At 36.8% G+C, this 19,251-nt stretch overlaps 1 protein-coding gene across 1 annotated transcript in view; it reads right to left on the bottom strand.

Moving 5' to 3' along the window:
* LOC131946511 (ADAMTS-like protein 3) overlaps positions 1-18,834 on the bottom strand; it is an 80,766-nt gene extending 61,932 nt beyond the window's left edge. Inside the window, exons 1-2 of the mRNA XM_059307332.1 lie at positions 18,646-18,834; positions 1,961-2,512 (exon numbers count right to left, since the gene is read on the bottom strand). Of these exons, the coding sequence (XP_059163315.1) occupies positions 1,961-1,999 (39 nt within the window). The 5' untranslated portion in view covers positions 2,000-2,512; positions 18,646-18,834. The remainder of the gene's footprint in view (positions 1-1,960; positions 2,513-18,645) is intronic.
* Between the last annotated feature and the right edge of the window lie 417 nt (positions 18,835-19,251).

The following is a 19,251-nucleotide window of genomic DNA, read 5'->3' as shown; positions in this document are numbered from 1 at the left end:
AGACCGATAGGTCGTCAGTAGACGGCCAGATGACAGGCACAACTAGACGGCCAGATGACAGGCACAACTAGACGGCCAGATGACAGGCACAACTAGACGGCCAGATGACAGGAACAACTAGACGGGCAGATACGGGCACAACTAGACGGTCAGATACGGGCACTCTTACACGGTCAGATACGGGCACTACTAGACGGTCAAATACGGGCACTACTAGACGGCCAGCTGACGGGCACTACTAGACGGCCAGATGACGGGCACTACTAGACGGCCAAGTGGACGGTAAATAGACACCAAGTAGGACTTTGGCTTAATTTCATATCTGTACATTACTTCTCTTACACCATATAGCTACAGCAGATCTATCAGTGTACCTGTATCTTGGCATTCGCTAGCTTGCCAAGCTCTCTGTACAAGGTGAATGACGCCCAACAAAATTTGATACTCCACACATTAAAATTAAAATTAGATTAGATAACCCACAAGGTAGCAGCGAAACTGGTTTGTGTTTCTTGATATGTTTAAGTGTTTTTCCTATCTTCAACCCCAGTTTCGTTTATGGAAAAAAAAGAAATGGGTTGATACTGGTTTCGCTTCACTGACCACTGGCACTTTCATACAAGCCACTAGCCTGCGTTAGCCTAAGGAACGATTTGATCAGATAATTGACCCTACATATATATATATATATATATATATATATATATATATATATATATATATATATATATATATATATATATATATATATATATATATATATATATATATATATATATATATATATATATATATATATATATATATATATATATATCAGTGACATGGGTCATCGCTTGGTCAGCCTAACTTAAGGAATGATATGATCAGATAATCGACCCAACATCAATGACATGGGTCATCGCTTGGTCAGCCTAACTTAAGGAATGATATGATCAGATAATCGACCCAACATCAATGACATGGGTCATCGCTTGGTCAGCCTAACTTAAGGAATGATATGATCAGATAATCGACCCAACATCAATGACATGGGTCATCGCTTGGGTTCGTTTAGAACACGCCACTAAAATAGGTCGAGTTTATGTCCCGTAGTCCACTCAGCTCTATCGGGTACCTGACTCAAGTCGGGAGAAAAAAAAGACGACTGGGCGTAATGATTATAGCAATATCTTCATACGCCTTGGTCAAGGAAACAGGTGAATTCTACTTTAACTTTATCGTCAAGTCTTAAGCGCAGTTGAAAAAAAAAATTGATCACTACCGCCCACATATAACCTGGGTCACTGTGACCTGACAATGGATCTGTTGAGTCCAAGTCCATCTTGCAGGGGAAAAAATCCCCCCCCCCCTACTGAGATCAGTTTTTTTATTCATTTATCTCTTTCTCGTCCCTTGACCCGAGATCCTTGAGTACTCATCTGATTAGGTCGCCAGACAGACCGAAATATGGGATAGATTCACGCTAGAACCAGCCAGACCGGATTACCCTTTAGAACTTCTGTCGAGTCCTCAGACATAGAGGCTGTTTTCGGTTATAGAAAATCTGAAAACAGATTCTTAAAATACCTTAACCCTTACATCTCTTTTTTTTTTTTGTTGTTGTATATTCACGTCATTGTGTTTGTATAAGTTGGTTGTCTCAAAAGAATATGTTGTAGATATAAACGGGGTGATAAAACTTGTTTAAGAACAGATAACCCCGTTTGGAATGTACATAATTATTTTAACCAGTTTGGGAATTCAGATAACTACAACATCCATTTTAGGACTTTGAAGAATTATCGTAATCTGTATGAGAATTTTGAGAATTTTGTAACACCCCGTTTGTGAATATACTAAATTGTTAAACCCATGAGGGAACAGACAGAAAAGTAGGTTACCATTTAGGAAGAAAAGTTGATAAGTAAATACACATTTAAGTTTGGCAACAAAAACCTACAGATAAAAATCTACTCACCAATATCAAACAGATGAATCCAAATGTTCTAGCGCTCATTTCAACTGTTATAAAAAGATAACTCTTTGTTTCTGAACATAAATCCTCGGGTATTATCTTCTCCTGACACCAGCAGACGACAGAATTAAAATTGTAAAATCCAATAGAAAGACTTGATTAAATCAGCCGTTTGACCTTAAGGTCAACCCGCGAGAAAAATCCACCAGCATCATCTAGAGTTCCAGCAATCGTTTCTAGTTTCATGATGTGTTCATGGCACTTCTCATGAAAAATTAACGAGCGCACAAAAAGGCAAGGAAAACTTGTTCTAAAATTTCAATCGTTAGTCGAGGCCTGTCGAACGTTTGAAGATTTTAAAATACAGCCGGATCGTTGCGTCATACGATACCGTGGCCGCGTCGTGAAGATCAGCCATATTGGGTCGAGACGCGTTGCCACAGCAACCAAGGGACGCTGACGTCTCCCAGTGCCCAGTTACAGGCCATTTTTATCTGCGGTCTTAATGTAGGGGTCTTGTTGCTGGGTCAGACCTTTGAGCGGCTTATCATCGACCTGAAGAAAAAGAATTTATAATGCATGATGTTAGCTTATGTTAACAATAGATATTAAAAGTTTTTAAAACTAATTAAAAACTAAAATTACGAAAAAAAATGTTGAAAACGAAACAAATATTTTGAGATACTGCTCAATTTTATATTTTTAATTTAAGTTAATTAAAATAAAGCGAGCATACAAGTTATACAGGTGTGTATAATTAAAGAAACGTGAAACACATTCGTCATATTTACATAAATTAATGTATAATCGACATATACGTGGCTCGCGACTGTAAGAAATAGCCTGTGCTTGGTAGAACTTGATATTGTTGTATTGGGGCAAGTGATTAATTAAACTCGTCAGATGTTGCGGGCTAATTGACGAAATTTAATTATTTCCTGATATCAGAGTCTACTTCCGGTACTTTCTGCGCATGACGGGGCATGGTGATATTGTGATAACCAGGGATTGTTTTACAAGTTTGTAGACTTCCGGTAGAGCAGGGTTATTGGGAGATGTAAAGTCAAGCACATTTTCAGACTTGACCGTCCACTGGGCAGGTGAAGTAGAGTTCATCTGCAGAGTTTACATTAGGCTTTCCTCCACAAAAATTGAACTCACCAAAATAATAATCGTCTAGCAGCTTCCTATATATATAGACAACATACGTATGTGTACGATGGTTATGTAATGAACCACACAAACACCAGTACACAAGCATATATATATATATATATATATATATATATATATATATATATATATATATATATATATATATATATATATATATATATATATATGTGTGTGTGTGTGTATATATAGTAAAGTATAGTACCCTTTCAAACCTGACGGTCTACGGGGCAAGTGAAGTAGAGTTCACTTGTTTCTGTAACCTCGGCATATGAATATATGTATATATATAAATATATATAACTTTAAACAGACATTTAAAAAAAATACATAATATAGATCTACCTACTGAGTGGATGAATATTTTTCTCTATGCAGGTTAAAGACTATCAACCAGTACCTGATGTACCTGTAAGGTAGACTTACCTAACCATGCCGGTATAGAGGGCGTACAGTTCAGTTAATGACAGGTACATCAACATTATTATAAACAAATAAACAAGCCGCCCTAGATGAAGGCTACACAGAGAGAAGTTGGTTTCTACATCACACAACAATATAACACAGCTAAACGAAGGGGAGACGAGTCAAGTGTCTGTTTGAATGTAAATAATCACAAAGAATATTTTTTTCTAAGTTATATATCCCGACGCAAATTAAAATAAAATAAACAAATTTAAACAAACATCAGGTAAATAACAATTGACCACCCACTATATGTTAATAGAAGCTGTTCCCGTCTTAACTTATTAAAAATAATAATCATTAAAAAAGTTTTTAAAAACCCACGTTTTCTGATTGAACTAAAAAGTAGAAAATAAATGCTATACATCACAATAATGCAAGCGATCACTCTACTATAAGCGATAAAAAACGTGGGGCGCCGAAGTAAAAGTTATATTACTATTGATTAGATAATACTATTGACTTTTATTAGGGAGCTTGTAGAGAGTCAACAGTATTAGAAACTGTAAGAAAATCACGGCGCCCCACGTTTTTGATCGCTTATAGTAGAGTGATCGCTTGCATTATTGTGATGTATAGCATTTATTTTCTACTTTTTAGTTCAATCAGAAAACGTGGGTTTTTAAAAACTTTTTTTAATGATTATTATTTTCTACTTTTTAGTCTTTGTCTGTTTGTTTGCATTAAAATCTTGCTATCGATTTGATCTTTTCACTTTTTTTTTGGGTAAACGAAGACAACTCGTAAAAAGACAACTCGTAAAAAGACAACTCGTAAAAAACACGTTGTGTGAATACGTTACTGACTAGAACACATAGATTTGAACCCGTGTCGAGTGGGATAGCAATCGTGTGCCCAACCACTCGACCATATCGTCTCCCCCATACCGGCCACCAGTTGTTACGGTTGTTTGTACACAAATTACAGTTACTGGGTTATGTCCCTTTTTCCCCACGTTTTTACTACAACGAGCCGACCCGCGGCGTATCATACGCCGCTATTTAGTTGATTTATTTTCTACTTTTCAGTAATTCATAATTTGTGAATTCGACAGTACCAATGCTGCCACTGAAAATTTTTGCTTTAAAACACTAACCCCCCCTCCTTTCCCCTAACCCCGACCCTACACCCCCTCCCCCCGTGAAAGCAGCCTCCTCTTAGTTACCTCCTGTAAGTTTAAAGTCGGTTCAAACTAAATTATCTGCCCCTAATAGCCGTCACTAAACCTGGCTGTACGGTTTGTAAACATTAACGTGACCACAGCTCAGCAGACCATGTGGGGGTGGGGTAGGGTGGTAGTGATAGTGATAGAGAGAAAGAGAGGGGACTGTAAGGAGGCGCTTGCAGCTTGTTTTCTAATGGCTCGCAGAGGAGAATTATATATATAGATTATATAGCGGTCTAAAATGCTCAATAAAATGTTTCCATGGATCAATTTAGTAATAATAACAATTGCATATTCTAATGTCATCCAAAACAAAGCTTCCCTGAAAATTTCAGCGCGCTAGCTAACTGGGAAGTGCCAGAAATTTCGATCGCAAGATTTGATTGGAAAGACAAACAGAGACGAAAGCAAGTTAAAGAAAACGTGGGAAAAAAGGTTTGATTATGACGAACATGTTTACAACATCATTTTAATGTTTTCCGTCTTACGACTTATAAACATTGTTTTTTTTTGTTGTTTTTTTTCTTGTAGTTTGTTAGTCGCGTAGAACAACTCATTTCACCAGCTGTGTTATCATTTGACTGACAATTAAAATAACAATAACTTTATTCTCATAAAGCTATTTTCGCCGTGGCGAGAATTTCATTGTATACAAAGTTTTAATCTCTTTTTTAACACCTTCAACCACTTTTATCTAAACAAAAACAAATCTTTACTTTACTTAAGTTTCAATTCAGGTGGGTTTTTTATTAACCTTTCCCCCCTCCCCCCATCTATAAAGAAGAAAAACAAAATTGCTTACATTAAGACAGCACTAGATAGCTCCATTTCAAAGTAAATAAACAAAATTCCTACATTGTCAAGCCAATTCCGAATGTGAAACATCTTTCTCAAATTGCACCTCCTGCACCGAAGAATGCCGTTGTTTTTATCCCCCCCCCCTCCCCCCCCCCCCATGCACCGCAGTGCAAACAAGTATGCGTGTGTTTGTTTCAATGAAAGCCGGAGAAGACCGGCAGGCTACATAGAACCGGCAAAGTTTCTGTAATTAAGTAGTTTGTCTCATTCCTAGCTGGCAACAGGAAATATCTCCGTCATGCCGGAAAATTCCGGCCGAGAAAACTCAACTATCGTGGAAGTGATTTATCACGTTGGTGTGTTGGTGTCTTAAGTAGGCGATGGTAAAACTTAGAACGGCCTTCAGTGAAGAAGCTGGTAAAGCTCATAATGGTCTTGATCAAACGATGTTAAAACTCTTAACGGTATTGAGCAGACGATACTAAAATCTATAACGGCCTTAAGCAGACGTTACTAAAACTAATAACGGCCTTGAGCAGTTTGAGCAGACAATGTTAAAACTCATAAAGGCCTAGAGCAGACGGTGTTAAAACTTACAACGGTATTAAGCAAATGGTGCTAACATTTTCTGTACCTGAAATTGGACTAATGGAGCGGTACCAAGATGTAAGGACGGTGGTGATTGGTTGAACAAATAGAGAAGATTAAACGTACGGCGTCGTAACATCAGTTAGTTGGTCGAGGTAGTCGTCACGTTAATTGATGTAGCCATATGTGCTCATGTTACAGGTACGTTTGTAAGGTAGGTATTGTTGCACACAGGCAAGCTTGTAGGGTAGGTATTGTTGTACACAGGCAAGCGTTTTAGGTAGGTATTGTTGTACACAGGTAAGCTTGTAGTGTAGGTATTGTTGCACACAGGCAAATTTGTGGGGTAGGTATTGTTGTACACAGGCAAGCTTGTAGGGTAGGTATTGTTGTACACAGGCAAGCGTTTTAGGTAGGTATTGTTGCACACTGGTAAGCGTGTAGTGTAGGTATTGTTGCACACAGGCAAATTTGTGGGGTAGGTATTGTTGCGTTGGTAATGTTAAGTCAAACCTCAGCTGTATGCTAGTGAGTTATCGTCCAAGGTTTAGAATTGTAAGTTTCGGAACTGAAGAGTTTTTTAAGTGAATATTATAATGAATAAGACGGTGATGCGGGTTGTATGTTACACTTATGTGTTTACACCCAGGAAAAGCTAGGCAGAATGATACATTCCGATAGGGAGCAGGACATTACCCCCCCCCCCCACGTCAGTTAACCCTTTCGGACAATTCCCCCACCCAGACTTTACCCCTCCCTGGAGCAATTGCTCCCTGTCAATTACCCCCCCCCCCCTGTCAATAACCCCTCGCCCAGTTAGGGTTAGGGTTTGGACTATTGTTAGAGTCAGGGGGTAATTGACAGGAGGGGGGGGGGGGAAATTGACGGGGGAATATCCGGGAGAAATTTCCGGATGTGGATGTGGGGGGTAATGTCCTAGACATATACCTATAAGACAAAAGACACACTGACTTATGCCGACAAGAAACTCTAGGCAAACTAACACAGGCAAGAAAGAGATAGGCTCATGGAAACATACCGACTAGAAAAATAGACACACTCACTTATGCAGACAAGAAACCCTAGGCATACTCAAACCGACAAAAAAAAACCTAGCCGTACTCTACATACTTTTTATTCATATTGCTTGTATAAAAGATGCAAATACATGGTGTGTCCTACTCGTGTTTATAGTTTTTATTCGCCAACATTTAGATGGTAAGCTATCGTGGCTGTGTAAACAAACCCTAGTGTAATGTAGACTAGGCGAAGTTTTTTCTAGCCATTGTTGTGTATGGAATAGAGGGAGAATTCTGTCAGATGTTAGACTGTATGTACACCGTGTGTATGCTGGGATCTTGTTACACTAGTCATAACATTGGGTTACATACAGACAGAAATGGATTCTACTTGTAAGCTTAGGAAAACATGACACCGTGGGGCCTAGATGACTTTTGTAAGGTGGCTGTCTAGTTAGTGGTAGTTTAGTTAGAGGTAGTCTAGTTTGTGGTAATCTAGTTAGTGGTAGTCTAGTTTGTGGTAATCTAGTTAGTGGTAGTCTAGTTAGTGGTAGTCTAGTTAGTGGTAGTCTAGTTAGTGGTAGTCTAGTTTGTGGTAGTCTAGTTAGTGGTAGTCTAGTTAGTGGTAGTTTAGTTAGTTGTAGTTTAGTAAGTAATAGTTTAGTAAGAGTTAGTGTAGTTAGTGGTAGTCTAGTTAGTGGTAGTCTAGTTAGTGGTAGTCTAGTTAGTGGTAGTCTAGTTTGTGGTAGTCTAGTTTGTGGTATTCTAGATAGTGGTAGTTTGGTTTATGGGACATGACCCACTGAAATATAGGACATGACCTACTGTGTTATAGGACATGACCCACTGTAACATAGGACATGACCCACTGAAATATAGGACATGACCCACTGTAAAGTAGGACATGACCCACTGTAACATAGGACATGACCCCCTGCAACACAGGACATGACCCACTGTAACATGGGACATGACCCACTGTAACATAGGACATGACCCACTGAAATATAGGACATGACCCACGGTAAAATAGGACATGAAAGGACATGACCCACTGTAACACAGGACATGAGACCCACTGTAATATAGGACATGACCCACTGTAAAGTAGGACATGACCCACTGTAACATAGGACATGACCCCCTGCAACACAGGACATGACCCACTGTAACATAGGACATGACCCACTGTATGGACATGACCCACTGTAATATAGGACATGACCCACTACTGAAGACACCTACCACTTAGTTCTCTCTCCACCCCCCCCCTCTTTGTTGTTGTTGTCCACGTTATTCAACACGACGACTGATACATTATACTCTAACATTGTTTGGGTTTTAGACGAATCTCAGTTTTCCCCGTCTTTATAATACAACTCTTAAACCGGAGCGAGGGGTGGTGGTTAAAAAATGACTTTAGACATTAATACCCTATTACCCATATAGGAAACAGCAAGCATAGAATTTTTTAAAACAGTTAAAATATGCAAGCCTGTCTCTTTTATTGATTTTTGTTATATTTACATTTGCGTTTAATAGCAGACCCGTATTTACCCTGGGTTATTTATGCCAGAGTTACGCCCCTTCCTTATGGCTTATAAAAATTATTTCCCTTTCAGGCTAGATAGGCACTCTCCAGTTTTAAGGGCCAGGCCACTAGGTGTGAAATTTAGACAGGATTTTATTCCTGCTGCCTCAGCAGTAAATCTCCCGCGTCATGTCTTTGATGTTACAGTAACAATATCTCCCGTTACGTTACTGTCCCATAGTTCTTTTCTCAACTGCGGTCTTTATCTAGTAATTTTACCGCGAAATTCCGGATAAAATTGTTATCCAATTCGTCGTGAAATTTAAAACGCGAAACAGAGCAATCGGTTAGAGGGAGACAAGTCGTGTGACATTTTGGTTAACAGTTTAACCAGGTGATGAGATAGCACGGAGCGGCTGGCGCTAATCGGTTAAATTTATAACCAGGTATCGCTGTAAGAGAAGACAGGTAAGGTCCGTGTACTACATGGGGGAGGGGTGGAAGGGGAGCAGGAAGAGTTTTCTTTAGTTAAAGCAATTAACGGACGGTGTTGTTAAGGTCTAGACTCGAATGAGATTCGTTTGGAGTTTATTTTTAGTAACAATGTAAGACTTTTAAAAATGTGACAATACAAATCGTGATTGTTAGTGGATTAAAAATCTAATGAATACCAGTACACTCTCTAAACTAACACTTTCCAAAGAATGTGACAAACTCACGACTTTTGTACAATGCAACAAGATAAACGGTTTTTAGGAAAAGAAAAAAAAAAGAAAAATTAATGATAGAAATTCCCAGAGACACAAAAAACACGACAAACAAACGAACTAAGTTAGTCAATGCAGTTGAGGATTTAGGTAGAGTGGAGGGTGTAGCTAACAGGACTGTAGCTACGGGTCTCCAAACTTCAGGGCGTCAAATATGTTTTGTATCTTTAAATTCTTCTAGTGGCACAATGGTCACGGGTCAAACCCCAGTCCATCTTCAACTAACGAGAAAACTCAACAAAATAAACCAATTTAAAAAACCCAATCCACATTGAACTAACGAAAAAACTCAACAAAACAAACCAATTTAAAAAACCCAATCCACCTTGAACTAACGAGAAAACTCAACAAAACAAACCAATTTAAAAAACCCAATCCACCTTGAACTAACGAGAAAACTCAACAAAACAAACCAATTTAAAAAACACAATCCACCTTGAACTAACGAGAAAACTCAACAAAACAAACCAATTAAAAAACCCAATCCACCTTGAACTAACGAGAAAACTCAACAAAACAAACCAATTTAAAAAACACAATCCACCTTGAACTAACGAGAAAACTCAACAAAACAAACCAATTTAAAAAAAAAACCAATCCACGTGGAATTAACGAGAAAACTCAACAAAACAAACCAATTAAAAAAAAACCCAATCCATCTTGAACTAACGAAAAAGCTCAACAAAACAAACCAATTTAAAAATCATCTCCATAAAAATATAACCTGTATAAAAATGAATTTGAAAATCTCCCTAAGCTAACGAAGAGGCTAATGAGAAAATTCCTAGAGCCACACGCTAACGATCCTGACAGTGTTATTAACATAAAAAAAGGATTATTACAGCTCGTAACAGCCAATGAATATTTCAGTTAAAACTTAGTTTAATAAAATATATAAAATACCGTACTTAATTCAAAATTCGAATGAGTTCCTGATTTTAAAAAAATGATTATTACTGGTTGAGTGTAAGTTGTTTATGTTTGTAAACTTCCTTTTCATCGTTACTGCGTGCTCTAGAATTGTGAAAACGTTGTCTACCCTGCTCCATTTGCTGATATCATTTCAACTTCAGACCATATTATTTCGGTAACCCCGATCTCTTTTTCGACGGATCTATTCCTAGTTATTGCGAGTTTCATTTGCAGTTTTCCTCTCTTCACATGTTGGTTCCATTTCGTTGGTTTCAGAGTCAGTTTAGAGATTGGTGAGGGGTAGTGCATCTGATAACTAATCCAAAAGCTGTGAGTTAGATCCTTAAGCTTTGAGTTCGATCCTTAAGCTTTGAGTTCACTCAGCTCTAATAAGTACCTGACTCAAGTTGGGGATTGGTAAAGGAAGATGGCCGTCGGATCTGAAATGATACGATATTGTTTGACCTAAGAACCAAACACTCGGCTTCATCGCCGTATCCACGTCTGATTAAAACCAGTTACTCCCAGCATCATGACGTCACTAGCATTCACCTGTTAACTCATGTGACGTCAGCAACGGTATTGTCCTGGACTAGTCGATTTCCCCCTGCAAAGTTGGGATGAATTTTAAACACTCGGCCGGCCAATGAAGCGTGTCGCGTCAATACCAAGCTCGACACGTTGCTGTAAGCCGTCCATGAATTAAACACGTCTGTAATGGACGTGTATCGGAGCTGTTGTTTTATTGACACCCGCTGTACTAACGCATCCTCATGCTCTGTCAACTTTACAAATCTCGTCAACACAAGCACGTGACTCTCAGGGGTCTGAGATATTTTTTTTTATAAGATCACAAAGACTGACTGATAAACAGTATAAATAGATTTAAATTTAAAAATATAGAAGAAAAAAAAAGCAACAGATTTTTTATCTAGCTTGTTTCGCTTTAATTAAAAATGCATTGAAAAAGGGCACGCAACTCAACAAGATAGGGGAGATTTAAAAAAAAAGAGAGAAACTGAGAAGCAACGCGGTTATTCTGAATTCTGATAGGATTGTTTAAATTTTTAAATAGAAAGAAAATTAAATATAGGATCTTAAAGCTAAGAGCGGCAAACTTCAGCCAGCACAGAGTTTCGATAAAAACATGTTGAATACTGAATGTATAAGCCTGTACTAAGAAGTCGATAAAATAATTTTTAGAATACATAGAGATACCACTTGCGGTTCATGAGGCGTCTATATGAAGGAGGTGTTAAATAGGGAAGGGGTTAAGATAGTATACTATTAGTATAGGAACGTGTGTGTGTCTGTAGGGGGGGGGGTAAGATACAAGTACCAATGTTGGGGGGGGGGGGTATATGAGACAGGTATTTTCGGTGTGCAGGTGAATAAGACAGGTACTTAGTGATGATGTAGTGGGCAAGCACAATGTGTGTGATGTATATAATGCAAGTACTTTTGGTATGGGGGTGTGTAAAACACGTACTGTGTGGGGATGTATTGGGTGAGTAGGGGTGCATCAGAGCTTACGGTGTGATGTTTGATACTCCTGCTCGCACTATACAAATCCTACATCGGCCATCGACACACACAAATCTCTAACTTTTGCATGATCTTCTTCTTCTTTGTTCTTAATTTTTAGTGTTGGGAGGGTCGAGCCTTATCTGCCAGAGGGTCTGAACTCGAGACTTTTTTTTCGAATTTATCAACCATGAGCTTTTGCCGACTCGACCACGATTCCATCACAATTAAGGATTACGTGTCAACTGGTTATGCGCCATTGAGGCCATTAACTCCGATTTTAGCCTGCTTTTCTTTTTGGATTTGCTTTTGCATGATAAATCAGGATAATATTCAGTATGATCATTAAGAGGGGAAAAAAATGAGGATAATATTCAGTATGATCATTAACAGGAAAAAATGAGGATAATATTCAGTATGATCATTAACAGGGAAAAAATGAGGATAATATTCAGTATGATCATTAACGGGGAAAAATGAGGATAATATTCAGTATGATCATAAACAGGAAAAAATTAGGATAATATTCAGTATGATCATTAACAGGAAAAAATGAGGATAATATTCAGTATGATCATTAACGGGTAAAAATGAGGATAATAGTCAGTATGATCATTAACAGGGAAAAAATGAGGATAATATTCAGTATGATCATTAACAGGGAAAAAATGAGGATAATATTCAGTATGATCATTAACAGGGAAAAAATGAGGATAATATTCAGTATGATCATAAACAGGAAATGCTAATGCCACACGCAGAGCGGAAGTGATGAATGACCGGAACGGTTTGGTGGTCATGTCCGTGTCTAATCTGATTAGTAGACAGAAATCTGTAGACAGTTGTCTAGACTAGATATTGCAGCAACCGTCATTAGGACATGTGCAGAAGGCAATATGCAGAGGACAATATGGAACAAAATATGCATAACACAATTCAAAGAAAACAATATATAGAAGACTTTATTTATACAGAAGACACTAGACATAAGAAATATACAGAAGACAATATACTTAAGGCAATATAGAAGAAAAAATACAGAGGAAATATACATAAAACAAAATGAGGAAGACAATATTCCCTATTAGTAATAAAGATCCTTCATACAGTTCGATGGAGAAGTAAATCAGCTACGGCATATTTATAGTTGGGTTCGTCCAGGTTGAAAATGCAATTTAAATTTTAGAACGATGTTGCTGAAAGGCAAGTAAACGTTGCTTAAATAATAGGATCAAATTTCCCATAATGCCTGCCTAAGATGGATCTCGCTACTCGTGTGGAATGGTCAGTGTATGCATGTATGTATATGAGTGTATATATATATATATATATATATATATATATATATATATATATATATATATATATATATATACATATATATATATATATATATATATATATATATATACATATATATATATATATATATATATATGTGTGTGTGTGTGTGTGTGTGCTGCTCACTGATGTATCATCACAAACCCATCCACAAGATTCAAATATTGAATAATGCATGGTTAAAAGAGCTTTATCATAACGAGCTATTGATTGCGCAGTTTTGATGACATCCTAAAAACTGCGCATGCGCAACTTGAGATAACTAGTTCATGCCAGCGTGCAAAAAAATTATTCTCAGGTTTCACATAAACTTTTAAATTACGAGAGAAATATATTTTAGAATAAGATTTCCATTTCTTCATAGAATTAATAATTCTAAGCTATATTTTAAAGCAAGATTTACATTTGCTCGTGGAAGAAATAATTCTTGGCTTTATTCAACGTTGACTTCATGTGATAGTCAAAGTGAGTTGTCACAAAAATATTACTGAAAGTAGATATGCTAAGATGCTGAAGTAGAGTCAGGAAGCAAGAGCATTAGATCTTATCTAATTAATTTAATGAATGGTCTATATTTTAATGACAAGTTAACGTATTTTAGCTGATATATTTTGCTTTCAAACAATTCATTTTAAAAGGTAGGATATTTAAAAACAAAAGTAAACAAAGGAATGTTCGACCATGCTGCTTGTTACTATTTTGAGATATCTTAAGTCGTCTAGCAATGCTTGAAATTCAGTAATTAATTAACAGCTGTACGAAATCCTAAATTTAGATCTGAACGATTTCCTCGACGTATTAGCCCTGTAATCGGGCTGTAAATCCTTCTAGAACCATCTGATTAGGGCCATTGCCGGCATTCTTTCACCAAGATTAGGATTTATGTAGGAGACATCTGCTGATTGTTTCCAGCGGTGGAGAGTGATTTCCCTTTCTTGATACTAGGGGGAGAGTGATTTCCCTTTCTTGGTGCTAGGTGGACAGTAATTGCCCTTCCTTGAAGCTACTTCCCTAAACTTCTACTAAACTTAACTAAACTGATGTTATAGTTTATGTTACCATTGGATGATACCGTTGGATGTTAATGTTTGATTTTACTCTTGTGTTTAGTCCTGTCTGCTGTTGATGTTGTTTTTTTAGATTGATAATCTGGAGGATTTTAGATTACCCACACCACCCTGGAGAGTTAGAATTATGCATAAGGATAAGGTTTAGAGTTACATTAGTTTTCAGGTGAATGTTTATGAGGTTTACTTGTGTAATACGAAGAAGGCTATTCGTATAATTATTTTTATAGCAATATCAAAAAATATGATCTGGTATGATATGGCTAATTTATATTGCGCCTAGATATTGCGAGGAAATGTTCGCATATACTAATCGATGTGTCTTAACTACAATCATATTGAAGGGTTGACCACTATCTGTCACCAGTAAATGTTTTACAGTAAAACATAGAAGACTCTTGCAGAATAAAACATAAACACGACTTATGAAATGTAAGCACAAGGTAAAAATAAAAATAAAACATTCCATGGAGATAAAGAAAACAAGCACCCATTGATTTCAGAAAGTCTGATCTATCCTCAAGTTTTCTATGTAGTCTAGGTCCAATAAAAATATTCTTTTAAAAAATATTTACGTTAAAAACCTTATAAAAAGGCAGTGTTTCTTACACGTATTTCTGCGGGACGAAATAGAAAGAAAATATCAATATACTATAACCTATTTCCACCCCCCCCCTTACCATCCCCTGAGTTTCAAGCGCCCCTTACCCTTAGAGAAAAATGTCTGAAAGAAACCCGTAAGTTGTGTTGTTGGCATCTGAAATCTAAAAATGGCAGAACATCGTCTATATGATGATGTATAGAAAACAGCGATGCAAATAATGTATGCATTATAAAATATATATACAGTTCTGTATGTCTGTCGAAGTTTTAGATTTTTCAAATTTCGTGTAAGTTTCCGACTGTTCGGATTTCATGTACACATGTTTAATATGTCAGATACTGAAAGAACGACTCGCTGACCGAATTAGTGAAATGTTTGGTAAAGTTTGAGTCCTCTACCATCTTGACAAAAGGGACCTAAGAGTCGCTGTGAGTTACACACCATGATTAAGCTAGTCACGGCTCTATGCTGCAACCTCCTAGAGGACCCTTTTCTCACAGCATCAAACTTGAATGTGATTTCAAATGCCACCTAGTTGAAGGCGAGCAGAGAGCTGGGTGCAAAGGTAAAGTCAACTGTGTTTGTAAACTATGGTGCTCTTCTTCTGAAGGGCAGAGGTCAAGGATATTTGGGGGAAACGGAAGGTATGTTTTTGGGGTTTTAGTTTTTTGAGCGCTGTCTTAGATTTAACGTATACACCTGGATATGTATGTATTACACATTGTTAAATACATACACTTCAAATATGTATTGAGTTATGCTGATAAAGTTCAGAGTTGTGGTTAAAGAAATGAAAGTAGGATTAGGATGAATACATGATCATGGGATAGAGAGAGAGAGGAAGTGTGGTGGGTGGGATAGAGAGAGTGGCAGTGTGGTGGGATGGGATAGAGAGAATGGAAGTGTGGTGGAATGGGATAGAGAGAGTGGAAGTGTGGTGGAATGGGATAGAGAGAGTGGAAGTGTGGTGGAATGGGATAGAGAGAGTGGAAGTGTGGTGGAATGGGATAGAGAGAGTGGAAGTGTGGTGGAATGGGATAGAGAGAGTGGAAGTGTGGTGGAATGGGATAGAGAGAGTGGCAGTGGTGGAATGGGATAGAGAGAGTGGCAGTGTGGTGGGTGGGATAGAGAGAGAGACAGGCAATGTGGTGGGATGGGATAGAGAGACAGCCAGTGTGGTGGGATGGGATAGAAAGAGACAGGCAATGTGGTGGGATGGGATAGAGAGAATGGCAGTGTGGTGGAATGGGATAAGATCAAACTGTCCAATAGTATAAGACTCCAAATTCTCAGATAAAGTAACCAGTTAATACACGTGTGTTGCATTTAAATATTTAAATGTGGAAATTTCATCTATTTCTACCAGCGCACTGACACTTATCTGCATATATATATATATATATATATATATATATATATATATATATATATATATATATATATATATATATATATATATATATATATATATATATATATTTATTTATTTATTTATACTGGCAAGAAACCCATTTAAGTCCCCCCCCCCCCCTCCCCGTTACAACACAGTATCTTACGAACTAACGACGTCATTCAAAGCTAGCGAGGCTCAGGCCTACTGCTATGATAGCACTTGTGTGAACAAATAGCTAACATAGCAGTTAACATTCCCCACTCATTGATGCCATTTATCACCCGGTCTATTTACACTCCAAAGCTAAATCACGTGGCACGTTCGTATAAAGGGACACAATGTAAAAGGGGAGGTAATCAAAGACATAGGTAAAAGGACTAGGCTTAAAGATCTTATGCTAATTTTTTGTCTACAGGCTAACACACACAGAGATACACACAATAGTATTTACATAGGTAGACGTTCATACAATAAAACACACACACACGCATATATATATATATATATATATATATATATATATATATATATATATATATATATATATATATATATATATATATATATACATACATACCAATATGTTGATATGTAAATATGGCCTCTATCTACATCATATACATATATATGTAATATGTACATATATTATATATATATATATATATATATATATATATATATATATATATATATATATATATATATATATATGTCTATGTTTAAATGTGTGTATATAAATAATATAAATATACATGTACATGTGTATATATACGAGTAAAAATATGTGTATTTATGTATATATGTATATCTATGTATTTCTAAATATTTCTATATTTATATGTCCCCTATCTACATTTTTTAAAACACAAGTAAACACACACACACACACACACACACACATATATATATATATATATATATATATATATATATATATATATATATATATATATATATATATATATATAAAGTATATAATATTTAAAAATAAATATATATTTGTAAATGTATGTTAGAAAAATGTAACAGTGTCTGTGTTATGGATTAACACCTGATGCAGGCAGGTTTAAGGGATTACGACTGTCATCTACAGTGCTGTAGTATGTGCTACAGTCAGCCAGATATCGTGGGTTGTGTCATTAGCTCTTGCTAACACCTGATTGAATGTGATTTTAAACGCATGAGTTACTAGATCTACAGGTGATAGGGGTAGGAAGTGGTGGTGGCTGTTAGCTGTGTGTGTGATGAGCTGTGTGAATTGAGTGAATTGGCTGTGTGAACTAGCTGTGTGAATTAGCTGTGTGAATTAAATGTGTTAATTCGCTGTCTGAATTAGATGGCTGATCTAGTTGTGTTTGAGTTATCCGTGTAACTGAACTGTCTGACTTAGGTGTGTGAATTAGTTGTCGGAGCTAGCTGTGTGAATTAGCTGTATAACAGAAGCATGTGTTAGCTGTGTGAACTAGCCGTGTGATTTGACTACGTTATATTACTGTGAATAAGTCGTCTTACTTAGCTGTGTGAAATCTATAACACAGTTGCATGACTTAGCCGTGACTAGCATAACTGCATGACCTAGCCTTGAATAACTTAGCTGCATGATTTAGCTCTGACTGCTTTAGCTGCATGACCTAGCTGAGACTAAATTAGCTGCATGACTGTGACTAAATAAGCTGCATGTCTTAGCTGTGACTGCATCAACTACATGACTGTGAAAAAATTAGCCGAATGTCTTAGCTGTGACTGCATTGGTTGCATGACTTAGCTGTGATTAAATTAGCTGCAACACTGCGACTAAATTAGCCACATGACTTAGCTGTGATTAAATTAGCTGCAAAACTGTGAAAAAATTAGCCGAATGACTTAGCTGTAACTGCATTGGCTGCATGATATACATCTCTACCACTACCACCAAAGGGCCTACACTCTTATTGTATAATTACGTCGGGTTTGCTTGACAGCGATGAAATAAAAAACATCTCTTTTATTACCTTCTAACCTTCCAACAGTGTCTCACCTCCCCCTCCCCTTCCACAACTTCAACTTCCTTCAAGTCAGCAACTACCATAATGTATTCTACTTTTAATGTAAAATAATATTAACTTTGCATAAAAGTAAAAAAAAAGGTACTTTAGATATCTCTGCCTCTCTTTCGTACAAAATAAACACAAAATATGTGGTTGTTTATATGATATCTAGCACTAAACTAAATTAAAACTATGCTGTATATAGATTCTAAATATAATTACATAACTGGTAATGAAAATTGTAGCGTTTCGTACATAAACAAATAGACCTACTAATCACTAACAAAACTAACTTCTAGAAGGTTTTCACTCACCAGTAATGGTTATTTGATAGGCGACGCCAACTCCCAAAACAATCCCCAAAACACAGCAACGAATTAACCCACGTGTGAAATCTATCAATCACACATTTTTTTAAAAACCACAGAACAAAAGATAAAGCACTCCGTACGACCGTCCGTAGACGCGTTAGGTATTCGTTTCGAGTTGCCGGCCCTACGTACCTGTTCGTCTGCACCAGCACGCGATCCCCGCTGTCACACCGTGCCCCCAGCCGTCCGTGACAGACGTGAGGGGGCAGTCTACGTCTGCGCCCAACATTTTTCTTCTAGGTTAAAAAAAATCTAGCGTAGATCTATAAATAAAGCACACCAACTAGATCTAAATCTAAATCGAAACCGCCCCCGCGTTTTACTATACTCTATATATATATATATATATATATATATATATATATATATATATATATATATATATATATATATATATATATATATATATATATATATATATATATATATATATATATATATGTATAGTCAGAGTGTGTGTATATATATATATATATATATATATATATACACTCACAAAAGTGTATATTTTAAAAATAAACTCGCAATACAAGTGCATTAAAAGCAAGA

The sequence above is a fragment of the Physella acuta genome, unplaced genomic scaffold, assembly GCF_028476545.2.
Source record: "Physella acuta isolate Inbredline_101_S28 unplaced genomic scaffold, ASM2847654v3 ptg000562l, whole genome shotgun sequence".
Lineage (NCBI taxonomy): Eukaryota > Metazoa > Mollusca > Gastropoda > Physidae > Physella > Physella acuta.
Note: the sequence above shows the minus strand (reverse complement) of the source record. Positions and strands in the feature narration are given on the sequence as shown.